This window comes from Lycorma delicatula, chromosome 3 (genome assembly GCF_047948215.1).
Source record: "Lycorma delicatula isolate Av1 chromosome 3, ASM4794821v1, whole genome shotgun sequence".
In the NCBI taxonomy this organism is placed as follows: Eukaryota; Metazoa; Arthropoda; class Insecta; order Hemiptera; family Fulgoridae; genus Lycorma; species Lycorma delicatula.
In genome coordinates, this window is record NC_134457.1 from 141,549,738 (window position 1) to 141,576,449 (window position 26,712).

General features: G+C 32.6%; 1 protein-coding gene across 1 annotated transcript in view; it reads left to right on the forward strand.

Annotated features, from left to right (window-relative positions):
* Positions 1–26,507, forward strand: part of PolQ (DNA polymerase theta) — a 123,094-nt gene extending 96,587 nt beyond the window's left edge. Inside the window, exons 24-27 of the mRNA XM_075360699.1 lie at positions 12,949–13,100; positions 15,014–15,278; positions 23,758–23,909; positions 24,953–26,507. Of these exons, the coding sequence (XP_075216814.1) occupies positions 12,949–13,100; positions 15,014–15,278; positions 23,758–23,909; positions 24,953–25,102 (719 nt within the window). The 3' untranslated portion in view covers positions 25,103–26,507. The remainder of the gene's footprint in view (positions 1–12,948; positions 13,101–15,013; positions 15,279–23,757; positions 23,910–24,952) is intronic.
* Positions 26,508–26,712: the final 205 nt, after the last annotated feature.

Consider the following 26,712-nt stretch of genomic DNA (forward strand, 5'->3'; position numbering starts at 1 on the left):
TATTGTGTGTGTAGTTTTTATATGGATTTATTCTACATGCTGAATTGCTTGACCTTGGATTTTCATTTGGTATATGTTTGTGCTGTACCACATATCACATTGTTTTTTAATCTCTTTCTCACAATTTTATTTCCTTTTCATATATTTTTATCACAAGTTATTCAATAAAACATTCATAATATTACTTAATCTTATAAATGCTGTTTTTTATTTATAGATTAAATTATATTACGTCACCATTACTTATTGTTTTGATTTGTGAACTTATTATTTATTTTTAATTTATTTCCGGGTAATTGGGTCTGAATCAATTCACATAAAATGTTTTATCTTGTATACATCATCCAAATTAATAAATTGATTTATTTCTCACTTGATTATGAATAGATGCTAAATAAGAATATGTATAAAAGAACTGTTTCAATTGGAGTTAGTTTATATATTTTCTGAGAGATATCGTAGACTATAAAATGGTTTTAAAAAATATTTTTAGTTATAAAGGCAAATAAAATATTCATTACATATGGCAAATTATATGCCGGTAATGCACAGTCATCAAGTACAATATGGCAAAAATGAGGACTGTACAGCATGAGAGTTAAGTTAAATAACTTACCATTCCGTACTGTACTGGAATTACGCAAACAAAGGCAAGCACACAGCAACTCCCTATTACAGCACATATTTGTGCTGTTCTATAGCGAATGTGTTAAATAAATAATAATAATACAATTGAATATTGTAATCTATAATAGTTCGCAATTACATTCACATTGATTTTAAAAAATAGATCAATAAATTTGATTTTAAAAGATCAATAAATTATCAATGGTGTCTTATTGGACCTTAATATATAAATCAATACATAATAATAATTAAATTAATAAAAAATATGTAAATTAGGTTATAAATAGTACAATATCTTTGAGCATGTTAACAATTGTATTATTAGAACATAAATCAAATAAAATTACAAAAACAGTAGTCTACAAATAATTAAATCAATAAAAAATATTACTTAAAAATATTATTTAAATCAATCATCAGAGATTGGTAATAGGAATAATTTATGCACAGGTCTTCTTAATAGACCATTAACTGTATGTAAGTCAGCAACCCTTATTAGGTTGTCTGAGCCCAGGTAAACTTTGGTATTGGCTTTGATATTCCGTGTGTCCAATGCGTGGGTGAAGAATTGTTGTTGGTAATTAATATACTAAATCTCCAACCCCATAGTTATGAGAAGGAAAACACCATTTATTGAATTGCTGTAAAAAATGTAAATAGTTCTTAGACTATTATCTCCAGATAGACTGTACAAATTTTTGGAGTAGTTGCCAATGGCCTAAGCGATTAATTTCAACCTTTTGATAATTGGATTCAGGCAGAAGTAAGGGGACATCCAATGAGAAAGTGTCCCTGTGATCTGAGAAAGGTCTCTCTGGTCTGTTGAAATAGTGAAGATAGGACAGGAATTGAGATTGACTTCAATTTGTATTAAAACTATATAATTCTTCAAAATTAAGAGTTGTTTGTCCAATTACATGGCACATATGATATTTGATGCTTTTGATTGTGCTTTCCCATAAACCACCAAAATGGGGAGAAGAGGGAGGAATAAATGACCAATTTATACCTTGAGTAGATGAAAATGCTTGCATGTTTGATTTTAAAAGTTGATACAAATCTTACAGAATATTTTTGGTGCCAAGGAAATCGGAACTGTTGAAAAACTTGAAGAGATATACTTCTACGTGAAATAAATCTTTTAAATGCAGCAATGAACGAATGTGAAGTCAGATCAGAAACTAATTCTAAATGAATAGCTTTAGTAGAAAGACGTATAAAAGGAGCTATATAAGCTTTAATTAAGGTTTTAGACCTCTGCCCGCCAAGCTGAATTGTAATTGGACTGCTGTAGTGTACTGCGCAAGTAGAGAAAGGTTGGGAAGGAATTACTGTAGAAGGTGGCTGGCCAAGCTGTTGGAGATGGGTTTTGATATTAAAACGAAAACATGTGATACATTTGTGAATGATCGAAGAAATAATTCTTTTGTTTATTATCCAAAATTTTGATGTTAAGGAATGATGTGTTAATTTGAACACCAGAATGCAAAAGATGCAAGTGGTTGGCATTAATAATTAGTTTGGTAATATTTGCATTTGGATGTAAAATAATAGGATGTTTAACATAGTAATGCAATACAGACTTATCATAATCTGCCTCCTATACAAAGTAATCCTACATTATCCAAAAATGGATCAAGTGATGCAGTTTGCTTTGATTAGAAATAGTTTGCTTGTTTTTAAGATTATTTCGTTACCGAAATCCATGTGTTGCGATTGTTGAATGGAAAAGTTAAGAGTATGGTTTAGTTGCTGTGTAGTTAAGGAACCAGTGATTCTTTCTGAATGATTTAATTTAAGATTGTATAGAAATCTAAAACAAAAACTAAATGTACAAATTAAACTGTGTTGCGATTGTTGAATGGAAAAGTTAAGAGTATGGTTTAGTTGCTCTGTAGTTAAGGAACCAGTGATTCTTTCTGAATGATTTAATTTAAGATTGTATAGAAATCTAAAACAAAAACTAAATGTACAAATTAAACTGTGTAGTGAAGAAAATTGTTCTGTGTAATCGAATACAACAGGTACAAATGATAGTTTTTTTTTTGCATTTTTCTATGAAACATTCAGAATTCATATTACAGTTATAAAAATGAATATTATTATCTTTTGGCCAATGGGGTGAAGGTTGTAAAAGCCAAAAAGAAGCATGCCACCAAAGTGACATCAATTAATTTACTTGGTGTACAACCTCTTGACAACACATCTGCTGGATTATCTTAGGATTTGATATAATGCCAATTAGTGTTTGAAATATTTTTCTGAATCTCAGAGATTTTATTACTGACCAATACCTTCCAATTAGGTGGTTGTCCATGTATTCAATGTAGTGCTCTAGTAGAATCTTTGTATAAATTGATTTCATCAAACTGTTTGTTTAAGGCATTAATTACCTTTAATAATAAATAACTAAGTAGTAAACAACCAAAAACTTCAAGTCTTGGTAGTGTAATTTGTTTTAAGGGGGCTAATTTTGATTTAGAACAAAGTAAATTAGATGTAATTGTATGGTTGGTGTATACAGTTCTTATGTAAATGGAACAGCCATAGCCCTTTATGGAAGCATTGGAAAATCCATTTATTTGAATTGAATTAATTCTACTATCAATGTTAGATTTGATGGAATGATTTATTTTAATTGATTCAATCAAATGCAAATGATTGTATAAATTGAGTCATTGTGTAAATAACATGGTGGGTAACATTTCATCGCAATTAATTTTAAGTTGCCATAACAATTGCATAAAATGTTTATATGATAATACAATAGGACCAATGAGTCCAAAAGGACCTATGCTATGATGGACAAAATATTTATTTTAGTGTGGTTTTTGGAATTATTAGAATGAGTAGTTTGAAAAAGTAGTGTGGGTAAGATTGTTCCATAGAACTCCTAAAGTCTGTAAATTTTGTTCTTGTTTTGATGGAATGGAAGAGTTGTGTTCAGAAGAAGAAATGGTACGATTGTTAGAAAACCACTTATGGTGTGGAAAACCACATTGATCTAATAACTTAGAAATATCAATTTTCAATTGAATAACTTCATTTAAGTTATCTGAACCTGTTAGATAATCATCAACATAAAAATCATTTTGAATGGACTTATATGGAAGTGGAAAATCATTTTCATTTTCATTTGCTATTTGAATTTGACATCGTGTGGCTAAATATGGTGCACAACTAGTCCCATATGTTATGGTCTGTAATGCATAATGTTTTAATACTTGATCTGGAGAATCGTGCCAAACAATACATTGTAAATTGGAATCACTAGATTTAACTAATACCTACCTGACAATACATTTTAGCTATGTCAGACATAATGACGTAATTAGTCTGAATCTAAGCAATATGGGAGATAGGTCTTGTAGGTCTACAGGTCCAACTAATAAATTATAATTAAGGGATAGACCATTAGTGCTTTTAGCTGAACCGTCAAAGACAACTTGAAGTTTGGTAGTTAGACTTGAAGGTTTGAATACTGGATAGTGGGGTAAATAGCGCACATTTGATTTGTTAATTAATAAATCATTGGAATTGAGTAAAGTCATGTGATCTAAATCTGAATATTCCTGAATAAAAATGGAGTAGTCCTTTTTAAGGCTGGTATTATTTCATTTTCTTTCCAAAGATAAGAATCTATTTTTAGTATTAACAAAAGAAAGAATCACTTAGTTGTGTGATATTATCTCTGCGTGGCAACGATACAATAAATTTGCCTTGAATATTATGAGTAGTGGTGGTTTGAAAATGTTTTTACATGTAGAGGTTTCATTAACTGTATCTATTAATTTCTTCAATTTTCCAGAAATTCTCGAATATAGTTGAAAGATTTTTATGAGTGTTACGAGCAAGAAAAGATGTGACACTGTTGTTGCTCTTAATGCTATTAGGAAGGCGACCACTAAGTAAATATCCTAATTTAGTTTCCTACATAATAGGATATCTGAAGTTACAAATAAATTTCCCAGACAAGATAAGACTCAAATAAAACTGAGCTCCAATTAGTATGTCAATGTTATTTGCTATGTTGAATTTTGGATCTGCTAGAAATATGTTATGAGGAGATTAATATTAGAAATGTTAAATCTGGATGATGGAAGACTGTCTGATACATCAGATAAAACAGCACATTGTAGTTTGAATGAAAAGTATACAATATAATATGTAGTACAAGTATATTGAGAGTGTAATGTGTTTCACTATATTTGGATTGAGATAATGAGTAAAATGGGAAGATCATTTTAATAAGCTTCAAGTCCTAATTTCTGAGCAAATTTATTTGAGAAAAACTTGCCTGGTTACCAGAATCTAAGATTCTACATGAATGGTGATTACCATATATATTATTGGAGTTACATATGGCTGTAGATAAAATTATATTTTCGTTTAACTGATTAATAAATGAACAATAAGTATTACTGTCAGATTTATTGCCTTCTAATTTAGAATCATTAATTTTGCCCATGTGAATGAGTGCATTATGTGTTTTTTTAGTACAAATCATAAATACATTTTTTGATTAATATTCATTAATAGAATGGCCCTTGTTTAAACAAATAAAACAGCAATTATTATGCATCAAAAAATCTCTGCATTCATTGATGGACAAATTTAAGAATTCTTTACATTGTTGTAAATGATGGTTTGAATTACAAAATAATCATTGTTTAGACTTAAATTTTGAATAAAACTGACATTATTTCTTTTATAGTTTGTTATGATTTAAAGTAAAGTGTTGATAAAGGATTTGGTTGGATTGTTATAATGCTGTCCTTTGATCTCGTTTACTGTTTTCATTTGCCTGTTTGAAGTGAATGCATTAATATTTTCGAGAAGTTGTCATCTTGAATTAAGAAATTTGATAAAATCTTTAAAAGTGGGAAATCTTTGATTTGACAACTTTTCCTTCCATTATGAACTAAATCAATAAATATATTAAAATAATGCTGCCACTCTTAACACATTACCTCTAAATATTAATTGGTTGTAATAGTGTTTATTTAATTGTTACAATTGAACTAACTTTTAGATTATGATTTTTGACTGTTTTCTGTTAAATTTTATAATTTGGATTCTATAGTACACAAGTCTTTTTCTACTAGTATACGACATGTATCTCATTGGTTCTTTCATTCCAGCTGCATGTGATTTTTATTTGCTGTAAATGAATAAAACTATTTTGTTATATTGATAATTTTTTTTTCAATTTATATATATATATATATCTTAATACGTACAGCCCTGCTGATATTTTATTTAATAAATATTTTATTTTTTTGTATTATATTTAATTTATACTTTTATAGGCTTCTGGAAACCAGGTAAATTTTATCTGTACTAATTTTTGTTCATATACTAGACATATCACATCTTGTTTATTAGTTCTATTTTGCAGTGTTAAAATTAATGCAGTTTTATTTTTATTTGTTTTTAAATTAATAGTTATAAAATATTTCACCACTGTAATAAGATTGTAATAGGTTGTTACCAGTGTAAAATTGTTAGCCTCAATCTCTTGCATTTTTATCCTTTGTTATTATTATTATTATTATTGTATCATTAGCAAATGACAATAAGCTTAGAGACAATTCTTTTTTGGGTTCATTTGTATACATTAAATACAGATTGCTAGCCAGAATCCTTCTTGAAATTTCAGCATTTTACAACACTATGTCTAAAATACATGAAGGATTTTTCAATGAAAATATTCTATTTGTTAATTTTTTCCGAAAACTATTTGTTCATCCATTAATTTCTCGTCTACTTTTGATTAAGGCCTAATCCCTTTTTAAAGTTTCATTGTTAGTGGCAATAAAGTGATCCTGATATAATTTTTACAGCTCGTTAGGTCAAATACTAGCAAAACTTCATTCAACTTAGTACCAACAATTTTTTTTTTTATTAACCATTTTTGAGCAACTGGTAACCGCCTAGAAGATGTTACTTTGGTTGGTCCCAAGTGACTGAAGACTAGTTCCCCCTTAGTGCAGCTTGAAGCTGATCTCCTGATGGGGTCCCTCTTGGATCATTGAGACATCATGACATCCCTCCTGGTTGCCATGGTGACTCTTCCCAGGGGGCTACCCTTCCCTTCCCTATCACCTGGTCTGGGTCTGGGTATGTACCCCACCACCATGCATACCCACCCTGAATTGCGCGTTCGCTTCCTTGAGGGTCCTCAATGCATCATCAGAACATCCTGATCCAGCCATCTGCAGGACCCAAACGCCCTAAGCAAAGAGTCTGCCTCCCTGGTCCTGCACGTGTCCATGATTTGACCCCCTAGTGACAGAATCGTTTTTGCCAGTTCCCCTTGAAATTTTTTTTTTCAAATTCACATTAGTGGAGTTTGACATCCACACAGTGTAGTTTTATTAGCTCCAATCAGTATACAAAATTATAAGTACACATGGACAAAGTCAGTATTTACAAGTTAATCTACATATCTACAAATTTCCTTCTACGAGTACCTGGCAGACTTGATGGTTGTCTTGGAGTCAGATGTTCTACCCCTCTATAGATTTACATAGATTTATATAGATTTACATAGATTTACATAGATTTACACATAGATAGAACACCTCCTCCCCATAGTTCTACCTCTCTTGCTTTCATAGTCAAAATGCGAGAGGCCAGTGATGCAACATCTGCCCGTTATTGTCTTTCCTGGACATGTAATTTACTAAATTATCAGGAGTAGTCCATGACAATCCCAGGAGTCTCGTGACTCCGTCCCATCGTCTATAGTAAAAAATTATGTGTTCCAGGATATCCTCCTCTTGACAATATATACATGTTGGTGTGGCTCGTCTTCTGAAGCGGAACAAATAGGAACCAAATTCCCCATGCCTTGAGAGGAGTTAGGTGATAAAGTAATTCACTTCCCTGAACCCCCTCACGAGCCGCGGCTCCAGACGTGGGATTAGCCTGCTCGTCCAGGCTCCCTTTTCCGTTCGCATCCATTCCACCTGCCTTTCAACTGTTCTCTTCTTCTTGGGCTCCGCTTTCGGCATACTGTCATAAACTTGTTTGAGTTCCAGCGCCCGGAGGTGGATTGGTGGAACTCCAGCGATCACCTCTGCTGCTACACCTGATATGGTTTGACAGGCTGAGATAATTTGTATGTTTGCGCAGTGCTGTAGGGAAGCCATCCTCGTTACATAACGCTTCACCCCCAGTGCATAGTACCATACTGGGACTGCGTACAACATTATGGAAGTGGCCACGGACATTACCACCCTTCTCCTACTCACCCGTGGCCCTGTCTTTGGTGCCATTATCTTCCCCAATTCTGCTAGTACCTTCTCCACTTTCAGTATAACTTCTTTAACAGTGAAGCTTCTTGACTTGTCCAGCCATACGCCCAGGTATTTAGCACCTCTGTATCCTGAAGTGTATGGCTGTCCACCTGAACTTCCATCCTTTGCAGTTTCCGTTGTCCTGCTAGGGTCACCACTACAGACTTATGTGGGGCTAGTTGTAAGCCCCTTTTCTGAAGCCATGTACTTATCCTCTCCACTGTGTCATTGGCGGTCCTCTCCATCAAGTCCTTGGTGTGTTCTGATACTAACAGGGCTAGATTGTCAGCATACGCCGACATTCTAGTCCTCCTAGATGTGCATCTCCTGGAAGCTCTGTTGTTAGGAGGCCGTCATACGTCACCTAAGACCAAGCTCTGCAGACCCCCCCCCCCCCCCTCCCGGACATGCTAAACACGATTGCTCCTTATTCAGTGTCCGCCCTAATAAATCTGTCCTTAGATTAATTGTTGCTGACTGAAGGGTGGAGTCACTAAGGACACTCCTTCACAACTCATCAATTACTACGTGCCACGGGACGCTGTTAAGTGCATTTTCGATGTCTAAGAGGACCACTAGTAGAATACGGCTCCTCCACCATGTACCTGCCACACGATTGTTCGCCTACGTTACCACATGTTTAATTGCGTCTAGCGTGGACCTGCCTTTTGTGAATCCATATTGATTGGGAGGAGTCCCTCCGCTGCTGCCAACTCAGCTTTAATTCTTTCGGCTATCATGGTCTCATACAGTTTCCCCACTGTATTTAGTAGGCAAACAGGTCTAAATGTCGACTCCTCCCCTGGCGGAAGCTCTGGTTTAGGGAGGAGAACCAATTGTGCCGCTTTCCAGCAGCAGGGAAAATCATCCCCATCCAAAGCGGTGTTGAAGGCATCTGACATCGCCCATGAATGTTATGCGAGTACGCATTTTGTAATAGCCGCGGGTACCCCATCTGGTCCCGGGCTCTTTTTCATATTAATTCTTTACGCAGCCCATTGTAGCTCTTCTAACAAGAAGCGTAGTAGGCCTCTGTCTGTTCTTGTCCATTCTTCTTCAGTGGCTGTGAATAAAGACGATATAGCTTTATTCATGTGATCCCATGACAACCTTGGGAGGCGTTTGCTGAATTTCTTCATGACAATCTGGTACGCTTTCCTGCAGGGGTGGTAACCATCCAGGTCATTCATGAGCCGCCACCAGGCCTCAGCTTTGACCAGCCTAATAGCTTCTCTTAGTCTTCTCTTCATGATCTTATATTTTGCCTTCAATTCTGCCAGTGTTTCAAGTCCAATTGCAGAGCGCCTGGTTGCTCTCAGTAGTACTCATCATTTCCTCTGAGTCTCTTTTCTAAGTGACACTATGTCGAGTGACCACTAGTAGACCTGCCTGTGTGGTTGCCATTTACTCTGTACTGCTTGTCTGCATTTATCCACCAACAACGACATCAATCTTCCGGTCAGGGGTTGGGCATTTCCCATGTCCTCAGTTGTTTCATCCACCACTCTTTGCAGCTGTGATTCTGATGGCTTCCATTGCTGGGGAAGCATCTGTTGTGGATGTCCGTCGTCTACCACAAAGACAATCGCCCTGTGGTCGTTGGTGAACTCCTTACTTACCTCCCATTTCTCTACTAGAGGGGCCAGCCCTTCAGAGATAGATGTTATATCTAGGACCAACCTGTTTTCTCTTCCCATGAATGTTGGGACAGCGGGCTTGTTGAGGACTACCAGCTCTAGCGATGACAGAAAATTTGCTAGTTCGTAGCCCCTGCCTGTAGACCTCAGACTCCCAAGTTCTGCACATTCCAGTTTAAAATCCCCGGTTAGTATTACCTGCTTTCTTCCCATCCTTATATGTCTTTCCACATCACGTAAGACCTCTCGAAATCTATTGTCGTCACAATTAGGGGACACGTAGATGTTGAATGGGATGCAGTTTGTCAAAACTATTGCGACAAAACCATTTCCTTCTATCTTGTGTTCCATGGCATACTTTGTAGAGATTATATCTACCAATCGCTGTGTTTCCTTCTCTGTCCACTCAGGGACTGTCACTTGTCGTGCGCCTATTTGGTCTGATAATATAAGGAAGTCAGCCTGCCTGGCCACCACAGACAGCCAGGCCAGGTCTTGGGTAGCTGCACTCCTATTCATGTTCAGTTGTATGCACTTCATTTTTTATCTTTACAAGCACAACTACTGTTAGTACCAACAACAATTGGCAGGTGTGAACATTTTTCTTTAAATGTTGCTTGTATAGTACATATAATTAAATCTTCATGCTAAATTGAGTTTTTCAGTGTTCTCAAGACAGTCAAATTATGGAGATAGAGACAGTGTTTCTCAGTGCAGTATATTTGAGAAGTTCTTGTATCCCCCCTGCAATTAACATATTGAAACTGTTTTGAAAGTTGTACGGTATCCAGTTCCTTCTTTACCACAGTTGGTAAACCTGTTCTTAAGGTCATAGAGGACACTCACTCGTTCTCTTGTTTCAGTTGCAAAACATGACTGATGTGAACATATAAGGTTAGATCTTGAGAAGCAGTTGGTGTCATGTGTTGGAAACACAACACAAACAGAGCAAACAATGCTACAAACAATGACTGTTTTTCATGAATGCTTCAATTTAGGGTGTGCCTTTTAAAGTGACACTGTTGATTGGGAGAAATTTGCATTTGCTTCCAGCAGTGTTAAAGACAGACCACTTAATGGATGAAAGAAGATGAGAGTGCAAAAGTATTATCACCATTGCCAATTCGATTGATCAGCCTGTAATTAAATCTATTTTAAACTAGTAACTAAACTTAGAATATCATGGTCAACAATGCACATTCATATTAAAAAGAGAAACCATATTAAATATGAAATCATCTTGAGCAACTTTTGTGAATGAATTTTTGGATGGAGTTATGGAAGGGCAGTCTGCCTTGCTTTATTATCATGATTTCAAAGTGTGGTATCCCACACAAGAGTGTTGGTTTCCGATGAATTTGCAATTTATTGCATATCACAGCCAGGGATGTGGTTTTCTGGAGTAATAATCCTTAGCCCAGATTATTTTGTGTGCAAGTAGAAAAGGAATCCACCGCATGTTATGATCTGGACTAGGTTGTCATCACAATACTTGTCTGGATCATATTTATTTTTTGAGGAGTACATGAATGATGATTTTTATTTTGCAAATATTGAAACGATAAGGGAAGAGTATCTTGAAATGTGTCTGGTTATAGCAAAACAGGGCTCCAGTTCATTTTGCTTTTTAAGTATTTGATCTCTTAAATGAACTACCAAGTTGCTGGACTTGGAGTTGTTCATAAGCATCACTAACCCCAACAGCATTACCTTGAAGACCCAGATAATCAAGGCTTATGCTTCTTAACATCAATACACAACAAATGAATAACAGATAACATAACAAATCACTAACCATTGTATAACAGTGTGGAGAAAGCCTTTTAAACCATAACTCTAGAGATGCTTTAATATATCAAGAAGGACATGGAGAGACATAGCACTGTGGGCTCAGTATGATCGTACACACGCAGGTTCACTGGATAAATAATTTGCAATGTGCATAATTAATGATTTGTCCAAATAAATAATTTGCATTGTGGTTTAAGCATACCTGTTTCTCGAACTCGCCTCTCTAAAGCCTCAAATGTTTTATGATGGTACTTTTCAATTTGGATAACTTTCCCAGTATTGATGCACAGCAGCCAATCAATTTTTATTTACTTTTCTATGTATTAACAAATTGTCTGTTAACTTTACAAATGAAAATAAATTTGTGTGTATCGCACACTGTGAATAACTACAAGTTATTTTATACCTAACCTAAGAAAATTTATTTTCTGACAAAACTTTTTTGTGTTTTACCTTGTTTTTCTTAAAACCTAAGTGAGATAGAGATCTGGGACCATGTTTATTCAATTTCTTACATCAAAAACTATAAGAAAGCACCAAATTTACCCTTCAATTTATACCCCAAGAATTATAGTAGGTTTAATTTCACAGAGAGTGCAGAAAGCAATATTTTTGGGTATAGAATCATCTCCCGAGAGATTGCTGTGCAAATTGGAATCACCTGTATATTGCTGAATTAATGTTTTGTTTTCTTTTTAATTCTCATTTCATACGTTTTATGTTTGTATTAATTCATATATGCGATGGTTATAATTGTGCATTTATGTGATGCACAAACTGTTCAGTGAAATAAGTAAATTGTAATATGGCTGATACAATTATGAATCACATAATTGCTTCTGCAGCTCATTGGGATGCGTTCAGCTTCTTTTCCCAGACGGTACTTCGAGCTAAGGATGATGAGTGGAGAAAGGGTTCTAGCGGGGGACGTTGGATAGCCTCAGCTGTGACGACTGGTATGCCTTGGTGTGTGGGCTCCGATGATCAGTCAGTTGGGGACTCTGTACATGACATGTACTGCTATGACAGTTCCCTATTGTGATGAAGATCTTCAGAACCTGTCATCCACTAGGGGGGAGTTAAGACCAGAGTCCCAGTGGGGGATCCTCTTGGGGACCCCTCATAAGGCACAGACAAGACTGAGACCTGGCCTTCAGTGTGGGAATAAAGGTTGCATCTTAGTTGGAGCTGGAGTCTCCTTGCTGAGGGTTAGATGGGCTGGCACAGTAAAAAAGATCCAACCAGCATGCCGACCTGCCTTGTCAGACATACAGCTGGTGGGCGGGAAGGCCTGTTAGAGTTAAAGGACACTCCCCTGGACTGAGTTATTCTTAACTGTGGGTCTGGCTCAGGAGAAGGGAAAAAAGGGGAAAAAATATGGCTGATATGCAACATTACTTGATACGCAACCAGGTGTCCTTCAACTGCTTCAACTTGAATTAAATGAATTGAATTTTTTCATTTCAAAAAATTCAGTTCGTTTATTGGTTTTTCCATTAGATCTTCCATTAATTTCTTAGATTCTAATTAAAAAAAGAATTTGTAAACTTTGTTTCTTACATTTTTAATTAATATGAAATTTATTTTTCCAGGAAATTTACTAGTGTCAGCAGATTATTGTCAACTTGAATTGCGCATTCTTGCTCATTTTTCTGAAGATGAAGCACTGTTACAGGCATTTCACTCTGCTTCTGATATTTTTACTAGCATTGCCAGTAATTGGTACAACATTCCTGAATCTAAGGTCAGTTGATTCAACTTTATTTTTTTATCAGAATTCTATATGGGTGTTTTTCTATTATTTTTTTTTAGTGTGGATTGAAGTTTACTGAGAGCATCTTGGATATATGCTTTAAAAATATTGTATTTCATAGGTGTATTTCAGAATAGTCAAATGAAACTCCTACAGAGCACATCTAAATACAAGAAGAGGTAGGGTTGAAAATGAAGAAGTGAGTGAATGAAAAATAGAGAAGAGTGAGAGGAATTGGATGGGAAAGAGACTTGGCAGTAAAGTTGTAGAATGGAAGAAAGTTGCAAAAAATGTCTTCAAGTTGGAAATTAAGAAGCAAACTTAAGAAGTAGATCTAGTGAGAAGTTGATCAGTGGTGTGAAGTGATGTGTTGTTAGATTTTATGAGAAGATTTGGTGTTTAATGTGTTAATATGCTCCCATCTGTACCTCTTGTAATTTAAGAAATTTTTTTCAAATGAAAGAATGCTTGATTAATGCACAACATCTTCAATTTCCTCAAAATTACCAGAAATGAATTCTTGGAAGTTGGGGTTTATTTTGTTAATAGCTACATATCGTAAAATTTAATGCTTGCATTATGTTAATGGAATGAAATTTAAAATGTAAAAAAGTTTTTGTAATAAATTTGTATAATTAACAGAAAAAATGAACTTACTATGTAATAACATACTTTGTAATTTTTTCAATACCAATTATTTAGATTGTGTAATTATTAAATTATTATTCATTTTTGTCATTTTCTTCAACCCTAGCTCTGGTAAGCATTTCTTTACATAGCCTTATATTCTGTCATGAGTTTGGCAGGGTCGCACATTGCAACTGGTGTGTCGTATACTTCTGTTTAATTTTTCTACTTAATTATAATTAGTTAGGATATAATATTCTAGGAAACAGTTCAATTACTCAGATATTATAAAATATGATTCCCTTTTTTTGATACTTGTTTCTGATTTAATCTGAGAGGGTTTACGTTTACTCTGAAATGTTTATACACTTTTTATTTTTGGTGTTTACTTTTGTCTACATTTGCAGTACTTTTTTAATGTCTATTCTTTTAGTTTTTAATTGTGTATTTCTTTTTAACTGAATATAAAGATTTTTTTATTTCAGATTCAGTTTATAATTAATCTGATGTATCGGATATGTTGCAGTAAGAACTGAAATCAGACTTTTTTGTAATTAATGGTGATAAAGTTGAAGATTCTGTCAATTTAGCTGATCTTGTTTTTCTATTAGAATTTTATTTTTAATGATTTGCTACTATGGTGTCTAACCAGATAGTTTTAACCAGTTTACATTTGAACAGACAGCTTAGAAGACAGTAAATGCATATAGATCCTGAGTATGAAAATGATGATTAGTGTATAGATGTGAAGATTGTGAATACAATAAAATATGTGAATTTGTGTATAAAATGATTTTAATGAAATTTTTTTAAACAAGTTAAAACCTAAATTTGTTTCTTAAAAAGCAAAATTTTCATTCATCACTTGCTCGTTAGGAAAACCCATAAAATGCAAGCTTGCAGCTTGATTTTTGGTATTGTTTATCTTCAGTGATGTATGAGGATCAACAAATTCTCGGAATAAAAGAATTTATTAAATGTGAATGTTCTCTTTACCTATATTAATATTAATATGGTTTTCATTTTAACTTTGCTTCATATCCTTCAATTTCTAGGGTTCTACTGCTGCTTGAGATGTTGCTGGTGTTACTGAACCAGCTGTTTGCAAGAGATATCTTTTATATCTTATCCAGTACCCAGAGTGTATTTTGGTTAAAGTAGGTTATTATGTCTTTCATTTCTTTCAGTTTAGGCATTGTGTATACTGAAATATAGATTGTTTTTTATCTTATAATTTAATTTTATATTTACATCTTGTGAATGTTCTGTTTTTTTAGGTTACTGGAGAGATTAGACAGCATGCAAAGCAGATATGTTATGGCCTAATTTATGGCATGGGTACTTCTACATTAGCAGAGCAAATGAAGTTATCAGAAAAAGACGCTAAAGAAATGATGGATTCATTCAAAGCTGCATATCCTACCTTGCAGACATATCTAAAGAGTTGTATTACCCATTGTCGTGAAACAAAAGAAGTTCATACTTTATCTAATAGAGTACGCTTCCTGCTTGATATTGTCAGCTCTAATTCTTCATTAAGAAGTAATATGTTTTTACGAGACATTATATAATTAATTAATTGCTCAGTAATTTATTTTTCAAATTGCTGTGCTGTATGCTAAATTCAAATGTGTGAAAATAAATTTTCTTCTTCAGCCATTGTTTTTTTGTGATACATGGATAAACTTTGAAAGAAATGTAAAAAGTTTATGCGCATGCAGGGCAGTATTCAACTCATATAAAATGCAGTAGTTGTTATTTTTCTTTTGCGTTTGCCATGTGGAACATCCCTCTTTAGTGTCAAACAATAATCTGCAAGCATTCTTGCACTCTACTGTTACTGGTACTTATTTTCCATGACTGAGATTTGCTGGTGGAAGCATTCAACATGCTTCACTGGTAGTTCTAAGATTTTCTGAAAGAAATCAAGGTGTAAATCTAAGAAATGAATTTTTAGGGACACATTACATTTCATTTGTACGACTGTAATAAATTCATCCACAGTTTCATGGTAGTTAGGGGGTTTACGATGTCCTAATATGTTTTGCATAACACTTTAAAATGACCTATAAACTTCTTGCTGACATTTCAACTTGGCTTAAAAGTTCTATGAATTGTCTATCTCTAATCAACGTTTTTATTTGAGGACTCAACAAAAATTTTTTCCTTGATTTTAGTACCACTAACATTAAATTTTTCTTTCAAATAATGTAATCCAGCACCACTTTTAGGGGATGTACAACATTTCTTTCCAGGTATAATTGCTTCATGGTTTGGGTCCATTTCTTCCTGATGTAATTTGTCTTGTCCTTGTTGTTTCATTTGCACAAATGGCAACAAAATTTAGTGTATGCAAGTTATAAACAGATTAGCGAACACAATAACTTTTGAATTACAATATGTAGTTCAATGATACTTGTACTGAATATTTTCTAACAGAATTTTCATATTGTCTTGTTTCTTTTATGTTAGTTACATTAGCTAATGACACAGAAGGAGATTTGTTGCTATTGCACAAAGATTAACTTTTGAAGAACCAATAAACAGTCTTCCATTCTGTATAATTGTATTCGTAATGAAGTGCATCCATGCCATACACATTTTTTACAGACACAAAACTATTTTCTTTAGAATATAAATCTTGAAAATCTTCCTGACGATTGTAAAAGAAACACTCTCACTACAGTGTCAGTGCAGAAAAGATTCCAACCTTTCAGCCTAGATCCCAAAACCTCTTACTTGTTTCTTGACAAACAAGTAAGAGTCAAACAAGGTCATTTAATTCACCTTGAGTTATCAGATGAAGTTCATGGTAAGAGAATTCTGTTTCAAAAGTAGGATGACCTTGCTTCTCATGTCAAACTTCAGTTACTATCTCGTATTCCAATTCATATTCTAAAGTGAGATATGTTGGAAGATGTGGTACAATTAAGTCCTTATCTTCAGAGACTGAATATATAGCAGACAGTAAATTTGGCACACATAATGCCAAAATACAATTTTGTGTGTTTGGATTTACTACATACATATTTCTTTTATCTTCTTAATACAGAAATAACAGTCCAACCAAATTGTCTTGTGGTTCACACCACACCATTGGTATGGCAAAACTCATGTGCCAATTATTCCTAGCTCAGTCTGTCAAACATTTCCCACCGATCAAACAGCAGATATGATGGGTCAAGGTCTTATTTTGATGTCCGTATTTACAGCCAAAGTACAGTTTATAACATTTTTTGACTAGTGGGGTCAAACTTCATCTTTATTCTTTAAATGTCCAAACCCCACAATGTAGCAGAAGTTATCCCCAATTCATTTACAGATTTCTTGGCATACATTTAAACAATACTGGTGTGTTAATTGTATGAATCAGAAGACTGCCCCCTCTGTGCTAACTTTTCAAAACCAACAGTAAATAATTCATTATGCATATACATGTATTGCCTTAGTAATGGTATTTTTGTACTCCACCCTCTGTTACAAATCATTTAAAATATTCTTTCTTGTACATAAGTTATCAAAAAAAAATATGTTGATTTCTTTAATAGCAATACTTCAAAAATGTTATTTCACAAAAACTATGGGTGATGGAAAAATCCTGATTGCATTTTTGAATTCAGCAGAAAAAGTTACATTAGAAACATAATAAAAGTTTCATGTGCGAAAAACTGTGTTTAGCGTAATTAAAACTTATTATTTGTTAGTGTTAATGGTTAGTGTTAAACGGGTAGAGAAGCTTCTAGAAAGAAGAAAATGACAGAAAATGAAGAATGAAGAATCTAGAAGAGAAGACAAAGGGATTCTTTCTAGAAAAGGACTGGTAGAAAAGCATAGGAGGTGGGGAAATCCCAACCCCTGTAGGGGTAGACCCCCCCCCATGTGATGATTCCAGTTGCCACACCTCCTGTTCCTAGCCCTGATGGGCTTTAACAGGAGAAGGTGGGAACAGTGGAAATTAGTAGGCTTGAACAATCAAAAGGATGGGTTGCGTACTGCCCTGCAGATCAGAAGATACAAATACTGCTGGGGATCAGCAAAGTGAGAGGTGCAAGTTTGCATTCAGTTCACTGATGCTATAAAAGTGATTACAGTGTGTGGGAGCATTTAGAGTAAATGTCATGGTAACAAACGCATCACAAGTATTCCGTTTTGAACAGTGGTTGGAAACAATTTGCTATTCGTTGAGTTATTTGTGAACAGGAGTGAAAGTGACATTACTGTACTTATTTATAAAGTGTAGGATAGTTCTTTTGTAAACAATAAAAGTGAATAATACTTGCAAAAAGTGAATTGTAAATGTTTCTATTTTCATCTTATTGTTAACTAATATTAATTTCTATTATTTATTATGAAGTCTTTAGTAAATTGGAATTGTATTTTGGTTTTTGTACTTTTATTTTAAATTAATTTTGTATTTAATTTGAATTACTGTTTTGTACATTATACAAGTAAATTATTTAAGAGTAATAAACTGAATTTGTAAGAAATCTTTACCTGTGGTCAATATCCTTGTTGAATTGTGAACAAGCAAAACGCTAGTTCAGAAGTGGGATATTGAGAGTACTAGGGTACTCAAGAGCAGTTTAAGGTTTATATTTGTTAAATTTTATTTTTTAATTATTTGGTAGTTTTATTTGCTTGCTTACTGTTTGGCTTACTTTTTATGTTATTTATCCTGTAAATTTGGTTTAGTGTTAAAATTTTAATAGCAGCGGTAGTTAACATTTTAGTTATTGATAAGTTCTTTTTCTTACTTTTTTTGTTTTTGAATTTATAAGTATAATTTATTAACAATAAGATTGTCGCTACCAATGAGGACATTATTGTGTTGTTACCCCAAATGAATGAAAGTATGAAAGAAAAACATGAATGAAAATATGAGTATAATGAAAGAGAATATGAATGAAAATATGGATAAATTGAATGAAAATAGGAATAAAATGGATAATCATATGAATAATATTGAGGATAAATTAGGTAGCCTTAGTTTTAGTACAGAACTTAAAAATAAAATAGAAGTGTTAAATGTGATTTAGAGGTTTTAAAATAGACTTTAATAAGTTAGAGAATTGGGTAATTTAGGTTAATAGTAATGTAAGAAGTAATGTAGATTAAGTTATAGAAGTTAGCCATAAAAACATTGTCCAGGTTACAGAAGTAGTCCGCAGTGCTGGGGAATTGTGTGTTAACAGTTCATAGGACCAAGAATTAGGCACATCAATGAGATGTCCTATGGCGGTGAAGCCACCCAAGTTTAACAGAAGTACATCGTGAGCTCTCTTCAGGTGGCAGTTCGAGGTGGTATCCAGTCATAATGGTTGGACAACACTGGAGGAGGCCATGTTCCTGATCGCTACACTTCATGGCCAAGTAGAGAAGTTCACAGAGTGTACAATTTATGGCTGGCTATGAAGATGTCATTGCAGTTCTAGAGGGTCACTATGGACAGCTAAATCTGGTGGCTATCTACAGGTGTGAGCTACTGGGTTGAGTCCAGAACACTGAGTCACTGTAAGAGTTTGTCACTTTTATCAGCAGCTAGCACAACAGGCTTTAGTTGGGCTGCCACGAGTATGTATACTCGTGGCAGCCCAACTAAAGCTGGATGTATCCAGCTGGAGGCAGCATACACGTTCATTGAAGAACTATGATCAAGAGCAAGCATGTATGTATGTGGAGGCAACATGTATGGTCAAGAGCAAGAGGCACCTGCTTGCATCATGAAGTCAGTTAATGACATCATCTTTAAGGAGGGGGCACTGAAATGGATAGAGAAGTATCCAGAAAAAGAGAAAGTGAAGAAAGAAGAATCTAGAAGAGACCACAAAGGCATTCTTTCTAGAAAAACATAGAAGCATAGGGAACTAATAGATAAGTGTAGAAGTTGTAAACAATGGAAGTTATTATGCATGAACAATCAAAAGGACGGGTTGGGTACTGGTACTACAGGTGAGAAGATGTAAATACTGCCCGGGACCAATGGAGTGAGAGTTATGAGTTGAAGTTCAGTTCAGTGTGCAGTAAAATTGATTACGGTGAATGAGAGCATTCAGAATAAGTATTTGATAACAAATGAATGAAGAGTGCATCACGAGTATTCCATTTCAGACAGTGGTTGAAAACAAGAAGCTGTTCGGTGAGTTTATTTGTGAACAGAATTGAAAGTGATATTACTCTATCCATTTTTAAAGTGTAGGGTAGTTCTTTTGTAAACAGTAGAAGAGAATAATACTTGCATAAAGTGAATTGTAGATTTTTCTGTTATTTTATTGCTAATCCAATATTAGTTTCTATTAGTTGTAAACCTAAGTTGTAACCCTCTTTTAGTTGTAGTAAATCAGAATTATTATTTGGTTCTTGTAATTTAATTGTTATTAAATTAATTTTTTTGTATTTAATCTGGATTACTGTTTTGTATATTATAAATTATTTAAGAGTAATAAACTGGATTTGTAAGAAATCTTTACATGTGCTATTTCTAAATATCCTTGTTGAATCACGAAGATGTGACAATATTAATAAATGAATTGCCAATACAATAATTGAACTGAACTCGCATATTGACTTAAAGACACCTTTTGTCAATCCTTAGTTCATATTAAATCTTAACAATGATATAATTATTTTTTAATATCATTTTTTTAAGGATCGATAGGTGCCTCTCATTGATGTGTGTTATGTTTAATGTCTAATGTTTAATGTCTGTGTAGCACCTCATTTATGCATGCTAGTGTGTGTGTGTGTATTCACATAAACATGGATGTGTTCAAACACACAGAGTAATGGAACTAAAATTATAATTTTTTTTATTGAAGGAATCTTTAAATGTTAAGAAATATCAAATATGGACTGTAGGCCAGGAACTTAAGACGTAAAACAGGTGATTTTTCAGAAATTAATTAGTTAAGTAGATTTCAGAAATTAATTAGTAAGTAGATCTTGGAAGCTTCAATTTGATCTTTTTGAAAAATTGTTTTTAAATGCAAAATTTCATTAAAAAAATTAAGTCTCCATTTTTACCTTCTAAGTGCTTAACTATTGTAATAGTACTAAATTACAATAGACCAGAAGCATTAGACACTGATTTCAGAAAAATTCATACCACTCTGTAATTTGGTATGATGATGTAATCAATGAAAACTAATGTTTGAAACAAAACAGTAACATTAATCAGGTTTCGAAAGGGGAGAAAATTAAAAAAATGGCCCAAGTGACTGATGAAAATCACGTATTGCTCAACCATAATTAGCTTCAGAAAAAATGTCAGAGTAAAACATTTTAGGTAATCACTTAGATATCTATCAATTAAAACATTGTACATAACGATTTCATAATTAGGTCATGTGCAATTTGCAAAAAATGAACCTGACTTATGAGACTCATAAATTCAATTCTGAATGTAGAATTGCAACAATTAGCTGCAGCCTATAATAATCATATAGCAATATCTGAAACCATCACTGAAAATGGTTGCAAAATTTTATTCCAGCTATATTGACTAAAAAATAAAACTTTCTAAACACTAATGGATACATATTTTTATTTCTATCGTGAATCAACATTAAAAATAATCTTTAAACATCAGTCCTCACCCTCGACAAAAGTAGCAGCTATTCAACACTGCCTTTGTACTTACTATCAAGAGAAATGTCAATTTGGGAATAGTAAGTTACTTCCTGAAAATTGGGGCTGGCTAAAATTTAACAATTATTTGCGCTGTCCTTCAATAATTTCACAAAATTTCTATCTCTCCAATGATTCCACAAAATTTGTTGGAGATGGTATTGTGCAAGTACACACAAGAGTGCACAAGCAACAAATGTAACTGCCAGAAGCATGGGCTGCTTTGTGCAGATCTTTGTGCTGAATATCATGACAGAGACTGTACAGATTGTGAAAAAATTACTAAGATTGATTTGGTGAGCGAAGAAGATGGTGAAAAACAAAAAAAAAGAAGAGACAGTAGAAGCAACAGAAGAAATACATCATAATCAGAGGATAAAACAGCCCCTTTAATATATTTAATTTTGTATTTTTTGTAATAAAATATAACAAAATTTTCAACCAGTTGTAACAATATTTTCATTTCATATTGCTTCCAATGTCAACACATTGTGTAAAATGACCCTTTCTTATATCATATATAAAAATTATGTTACTAATAATTGGATTACATCTTACAAAAGTACATGCTATACTTCAAGTGTAATATTCATTAATGTACATTTCATTGTTTTATAAACATTCATACATGTTCAGACATATCTATTAATTGGTGTAAATGTTAATAGTATAAGAAACAACAAAATCATACAGTTGCAAACGTATAATTGGAAATATTACAAATACATACCACAAAAATGACTTATTTCATGAAGAATGTTGTAATTATATGTTTTATTAATGTTTTTTCCTGTTTATCTCAACATGCTACCACAGTTTAAAATAAAATCATAAATTTTCAATGATTGGAACCAGAGATACCAATCACCATGACGGTTTGAAGTCCCAAGGTCACTTTGTGAGTGCTCGAGAGCTGTGAAGCATTCGATGCTGGAAACGCAGTTCAAACTTGATCGCGCTGTTGGGTCACTGTTTTTTGAGCAATTTCACACTAAAAAATCTGAAATGCACATAAAATTAATGTTTAAATATCTCTTAATCATCCCTCCAAATTTCAGTCCTTAATGTTAATTAGCTTTGGAGTTGTGAATTTTAGAATAAAAAACAATTGCTGCAAATATCTCCATAATACTGAAATGATTAGTCTTTTAAAGCCCAAATTAAAGGTAAAAAAGTACATTCAGATGCATTTGGTTTTATTTGAATACATGAATTTTTCACAGAGACATTCTGTTTAAGAATGTTGTAAAATTTTATAAACATTAATAAAAAATGAGCCATAATATAATGTTTTTGTTAAGAAAAAAAGGCAAATTTTGCCTCTTCTTTCAATTTAGTTCAAGTAGACCTAGAAATCCCTGTATGCTCAAAACTTATGGACACTGAGTTTTTTTTACAAAATACTTATTTTGCGATTAATTTACAGCATCGAGCTCGGGGGTACTTTTTGGACAACATTAGAACTATTGTTCCCAGAATTTGAATTGTTTTGAGAGAAAAATAAAAAAGCTACTCAGTCTCATAAGTCAGGTTAATTTTTTTCGTGCTTTTATGCATATTGTGTGTGACCTAATTATAAAATTGTTATTGTTATTGATACGTTAAGTGATTACCTAAAACCTTTTACTGTGATTACCAAGCTGTGCATGATTTTCGTGGGTTACTCAGACCATTTTTTCTATTTCCCTCTTTCTGAGATCTGATTCATGTCATTGTTTTGTTAGATTTCATCGGTTACATCATTATTTCAAGTTATAGAGTGGTATGAATTTTTCTGAAATCAATATCTAATGCTCCTGGTCTATTGTAATCTACCTACAGTTAAGCACTGTTTTTCGTTCTATTATATTCTGTAACAGCTTAGAAGGTAAAAATGGAGACCTAATTTTTTTAATGAAATTTCACATTTAAATACAATCTTTCAAAAAGATCAAATTGAACCTTACAAAATACTTATATCAAATTTATTTCTGTTTAAGATTAGGTAAAAATTTGCAGCATGAATGTGCATATACAAATGAAACCGGAATTCAGGGCTTTATTTTTTCCAACATGCCAATCCTAGAAGTGAATATAAGTTTTTAAACTTTATATCTTACTATTATGATTTTTAATTAATTATATAGTAACTTTTTTTATATGAGTAATGATTTTACTGTGAAAATGGTGAAAACTTGATATTGGAGCCATATACTGAAAAACAAATTCACGTGATCTACCACATGTGAAGGGTTAATGAACAATAAGGTACTTCATCTATCATTGCAGTCACCATTGGGTATTAGGTTAATTGTGATAGTTACATTGATGATTGTGAAAAACTTGTGTATGTAGTTCTGTATAGTTTATTTTTATAATTTATTTTATTAAGTTATTATTGTCACTGTTTTCTTTCTAGGTCAAGCAGAAAGGCAAGCTATAAACACAAAAATTCAGGGTTCAGCAGCTGATATTTCCAAAAAAGGTATGTTAAAAGTTCAGGCTTCACTGGAAAAATATTGTCCTGGTGCCCAACTAGTATTGCAGTTACATGATGAACTTATCTATGAGGTAAGTATATTTTCTTATGATTTACTTGGCGTACTGTTTTGTTTTACAAGAACTCTTTATTATCAGTATTAGTGGCCAAAAAAGTGATAAGTAAAACTAGCGAAAATCACTGCTAATTAAAAAAAACAGTCTTTAACGATAAAAATAAACTTAATTTAGTAGCTTAGGTTTTAATATTAATAAGAGCAAAGATTTGCCTTGTCAGCAGATCAAGTATGAGTTGGTTTCTTTGTTCTTTCAAGTAGGAGACAGAGTTCCTTGTTCAAGTCCACAGGTGAAATTGTTATCCCATCATGCCATAGGAGGCAACTGCACTACTTGCAACCAGCTGGTGTACTGCAGATGAAGCCACTGTAATGACTGAAACATATTCCCATATTTCCTGTTGAAAGAAGGATTAAACCACACAAACACAGTCTGAGGTGACACAAACATGGACAGTGTTACTTTTTATGCCACCTTTTTATTTTTTTATGATTTAACATTTTTATTTATGTAGAGTACACATATTGCCTTATTTAGTTTTTTCATCATTAATTAATACTATGCAGACAAAGCTCTTTAATTTTATTTTTTTAAGTAATAAAATATCCATATTAAGTTTGTAATACATTTGACAGTTGAAAGAAAATTTAAAAGTAACTAACTATAATAAAGTATATATGTTACTTTTTAAATTTTTTAAAATTTGTTTATTGTTTTGGTGGCCTCTCTCATTATTATACAGCCATTCGTTGCCTCCATGAATGTACCTAATCTACAAATGGGGAGACACCCAGCTAAGTGTAAGAAGAAGTGCAATAAAACAGTAAATGGGAGTCTGGAAAAAGACAGTTACTAACTAACATTATCAGTATTTAAAACAAATCAGCCGTATACAAATTGCAGGCAGCTAAATGAAATGTATATGGTACTGATTAATCTAACTAAAAATTATAGGTTAAAATTACTGGAGAGAATTGAAATAGATTTATTTATCTCAATTAAAATAATGAATTTATTTTATAATATTGATTTTGTTAAAAAAGAAAATCTGTTTTCAGGTACCAAAAAATTATTTTGAAATGGCCATTCAAATAATTAAAAGAGAAATGGAGAATGCTTGGCAGTTACGAATTCCTCTCCCAGTAAAAGTGAAGGCAGGACCTTCTTGGGGACAGTTAGAAGTGTTAAAAATGGAAAATATCATGTAGTATTCAACTTTCAACAGTTAAAAGCAACCTGCAAAGATTTTTCTGTTTTGAAATAATGAGCTTTTTACTACATAATTTTATTGTTAATTGTTTTTTATCTTTTTATACAAAATGTTTATGTTGAAAAATTATTGATTTGACATTTTTCAATGCTATCTATTCACATGGATATTCAAAATTTATATATTATTGTTAAACAAATTATAAAGATATTAAATATCAGAAAGTATCGCATTATAGTATTATATGAAGGCTGGATCTTACTTTTATGATAATTTAGATTCTCTGAATCGGAAGTTAGCTTATGATAAAATGTAAATTTAGTAGACTTTTGATCATATTTATTTTATCAATTTCAGTAATTTATTTAACTATAATTTAGTATTTTTGTTTTGTTTTCAGTCCTAATGAACATTTCCAATTGAGATCTTGTATCTTAACTGTGAGATATAATAATAAAAATGAAGGTAATCATAACCAGTGTAGATTTTAATCAGACTTGGTTTGTTTAGTTTGTATGCTTCTGTTTTAGTAGCATATTACTGCTTTTTGTTCCACTCTTTGATTACTCTAATTTTTAGATCATTGAATCATTTTTTTCTTAGAAAAATCAAGTAACTTCCTTCCACTAAACAGTCATATCGTTTTGCATCCTGATTAAGCCCATATTTGTGCTTTCTCACAATTTTGTTTTGCTGCCTTACTTTCATCATATATTTAGTTTATTTTCATTTTTATCACATGTACTTCACCTCTATTCAATTGATCCTTTCTTGTAATGAAGATTTCTGAAATTAATTTCACATTTGTGCAATATATTAATATTCTTATTTGTTTGTTTTTTATTGTTCACATGTGATTTTAGATTCTGTGTCCTGTCAGTTCCTTTAAATTGTTAAATGTTGTTTGAAGAAAAAAGGATTTCATGAAATTTAGAAAATAGCTTATCTCTCAAATACTATTAGTAACTATTATTAGGTATATTAGGAATTTTGTATCCATATTAATCAGAAATTGTTAACTGTGTAACGTTGAGACTGAAATAGAAACCAGTTATTATAATCTTTAATTTTTGTTCTGGTAAATAAAAAATAAAAAAAAAATGTTATAATAGTTATGAAATTATAAATCTAGTATTGACTAGCTGGAGAAATTTATTTCATTTTTTATCAATTTATGCTATTAATTTAATTTATTTTATGTTTTTAATCTTAGAAATTGTTACAGTTTTGAAATAGCAGATTTTATCTTTTACGTAGCTTTCTGTACTATATTAATATAAAAATGTTGTTATAAAATATTAAGTATTTTTTATGGGTTTTACTTGTATCTTAATGAGACATTTTATTGTATTCATTATCAATATAATCAATGATTAAATAAAATATTTTGTTTAAATAAAGGATTTTAAATTCTATTTCTTTTGTTGAAAATGAGTAAATCTTGTTTTGTGTTTATTGCGTATCTGTATTATGTTGCGTTTGTGCTTATAAGCTTGTTTGTTCGTTAATGTGTATTTTCCTTTACTATCTCATTTTCTGAATATATAATTATTTAAAAATACTTGATTGATTAAATGTCTAAATGATCATTTAATAATAGCAATCGGC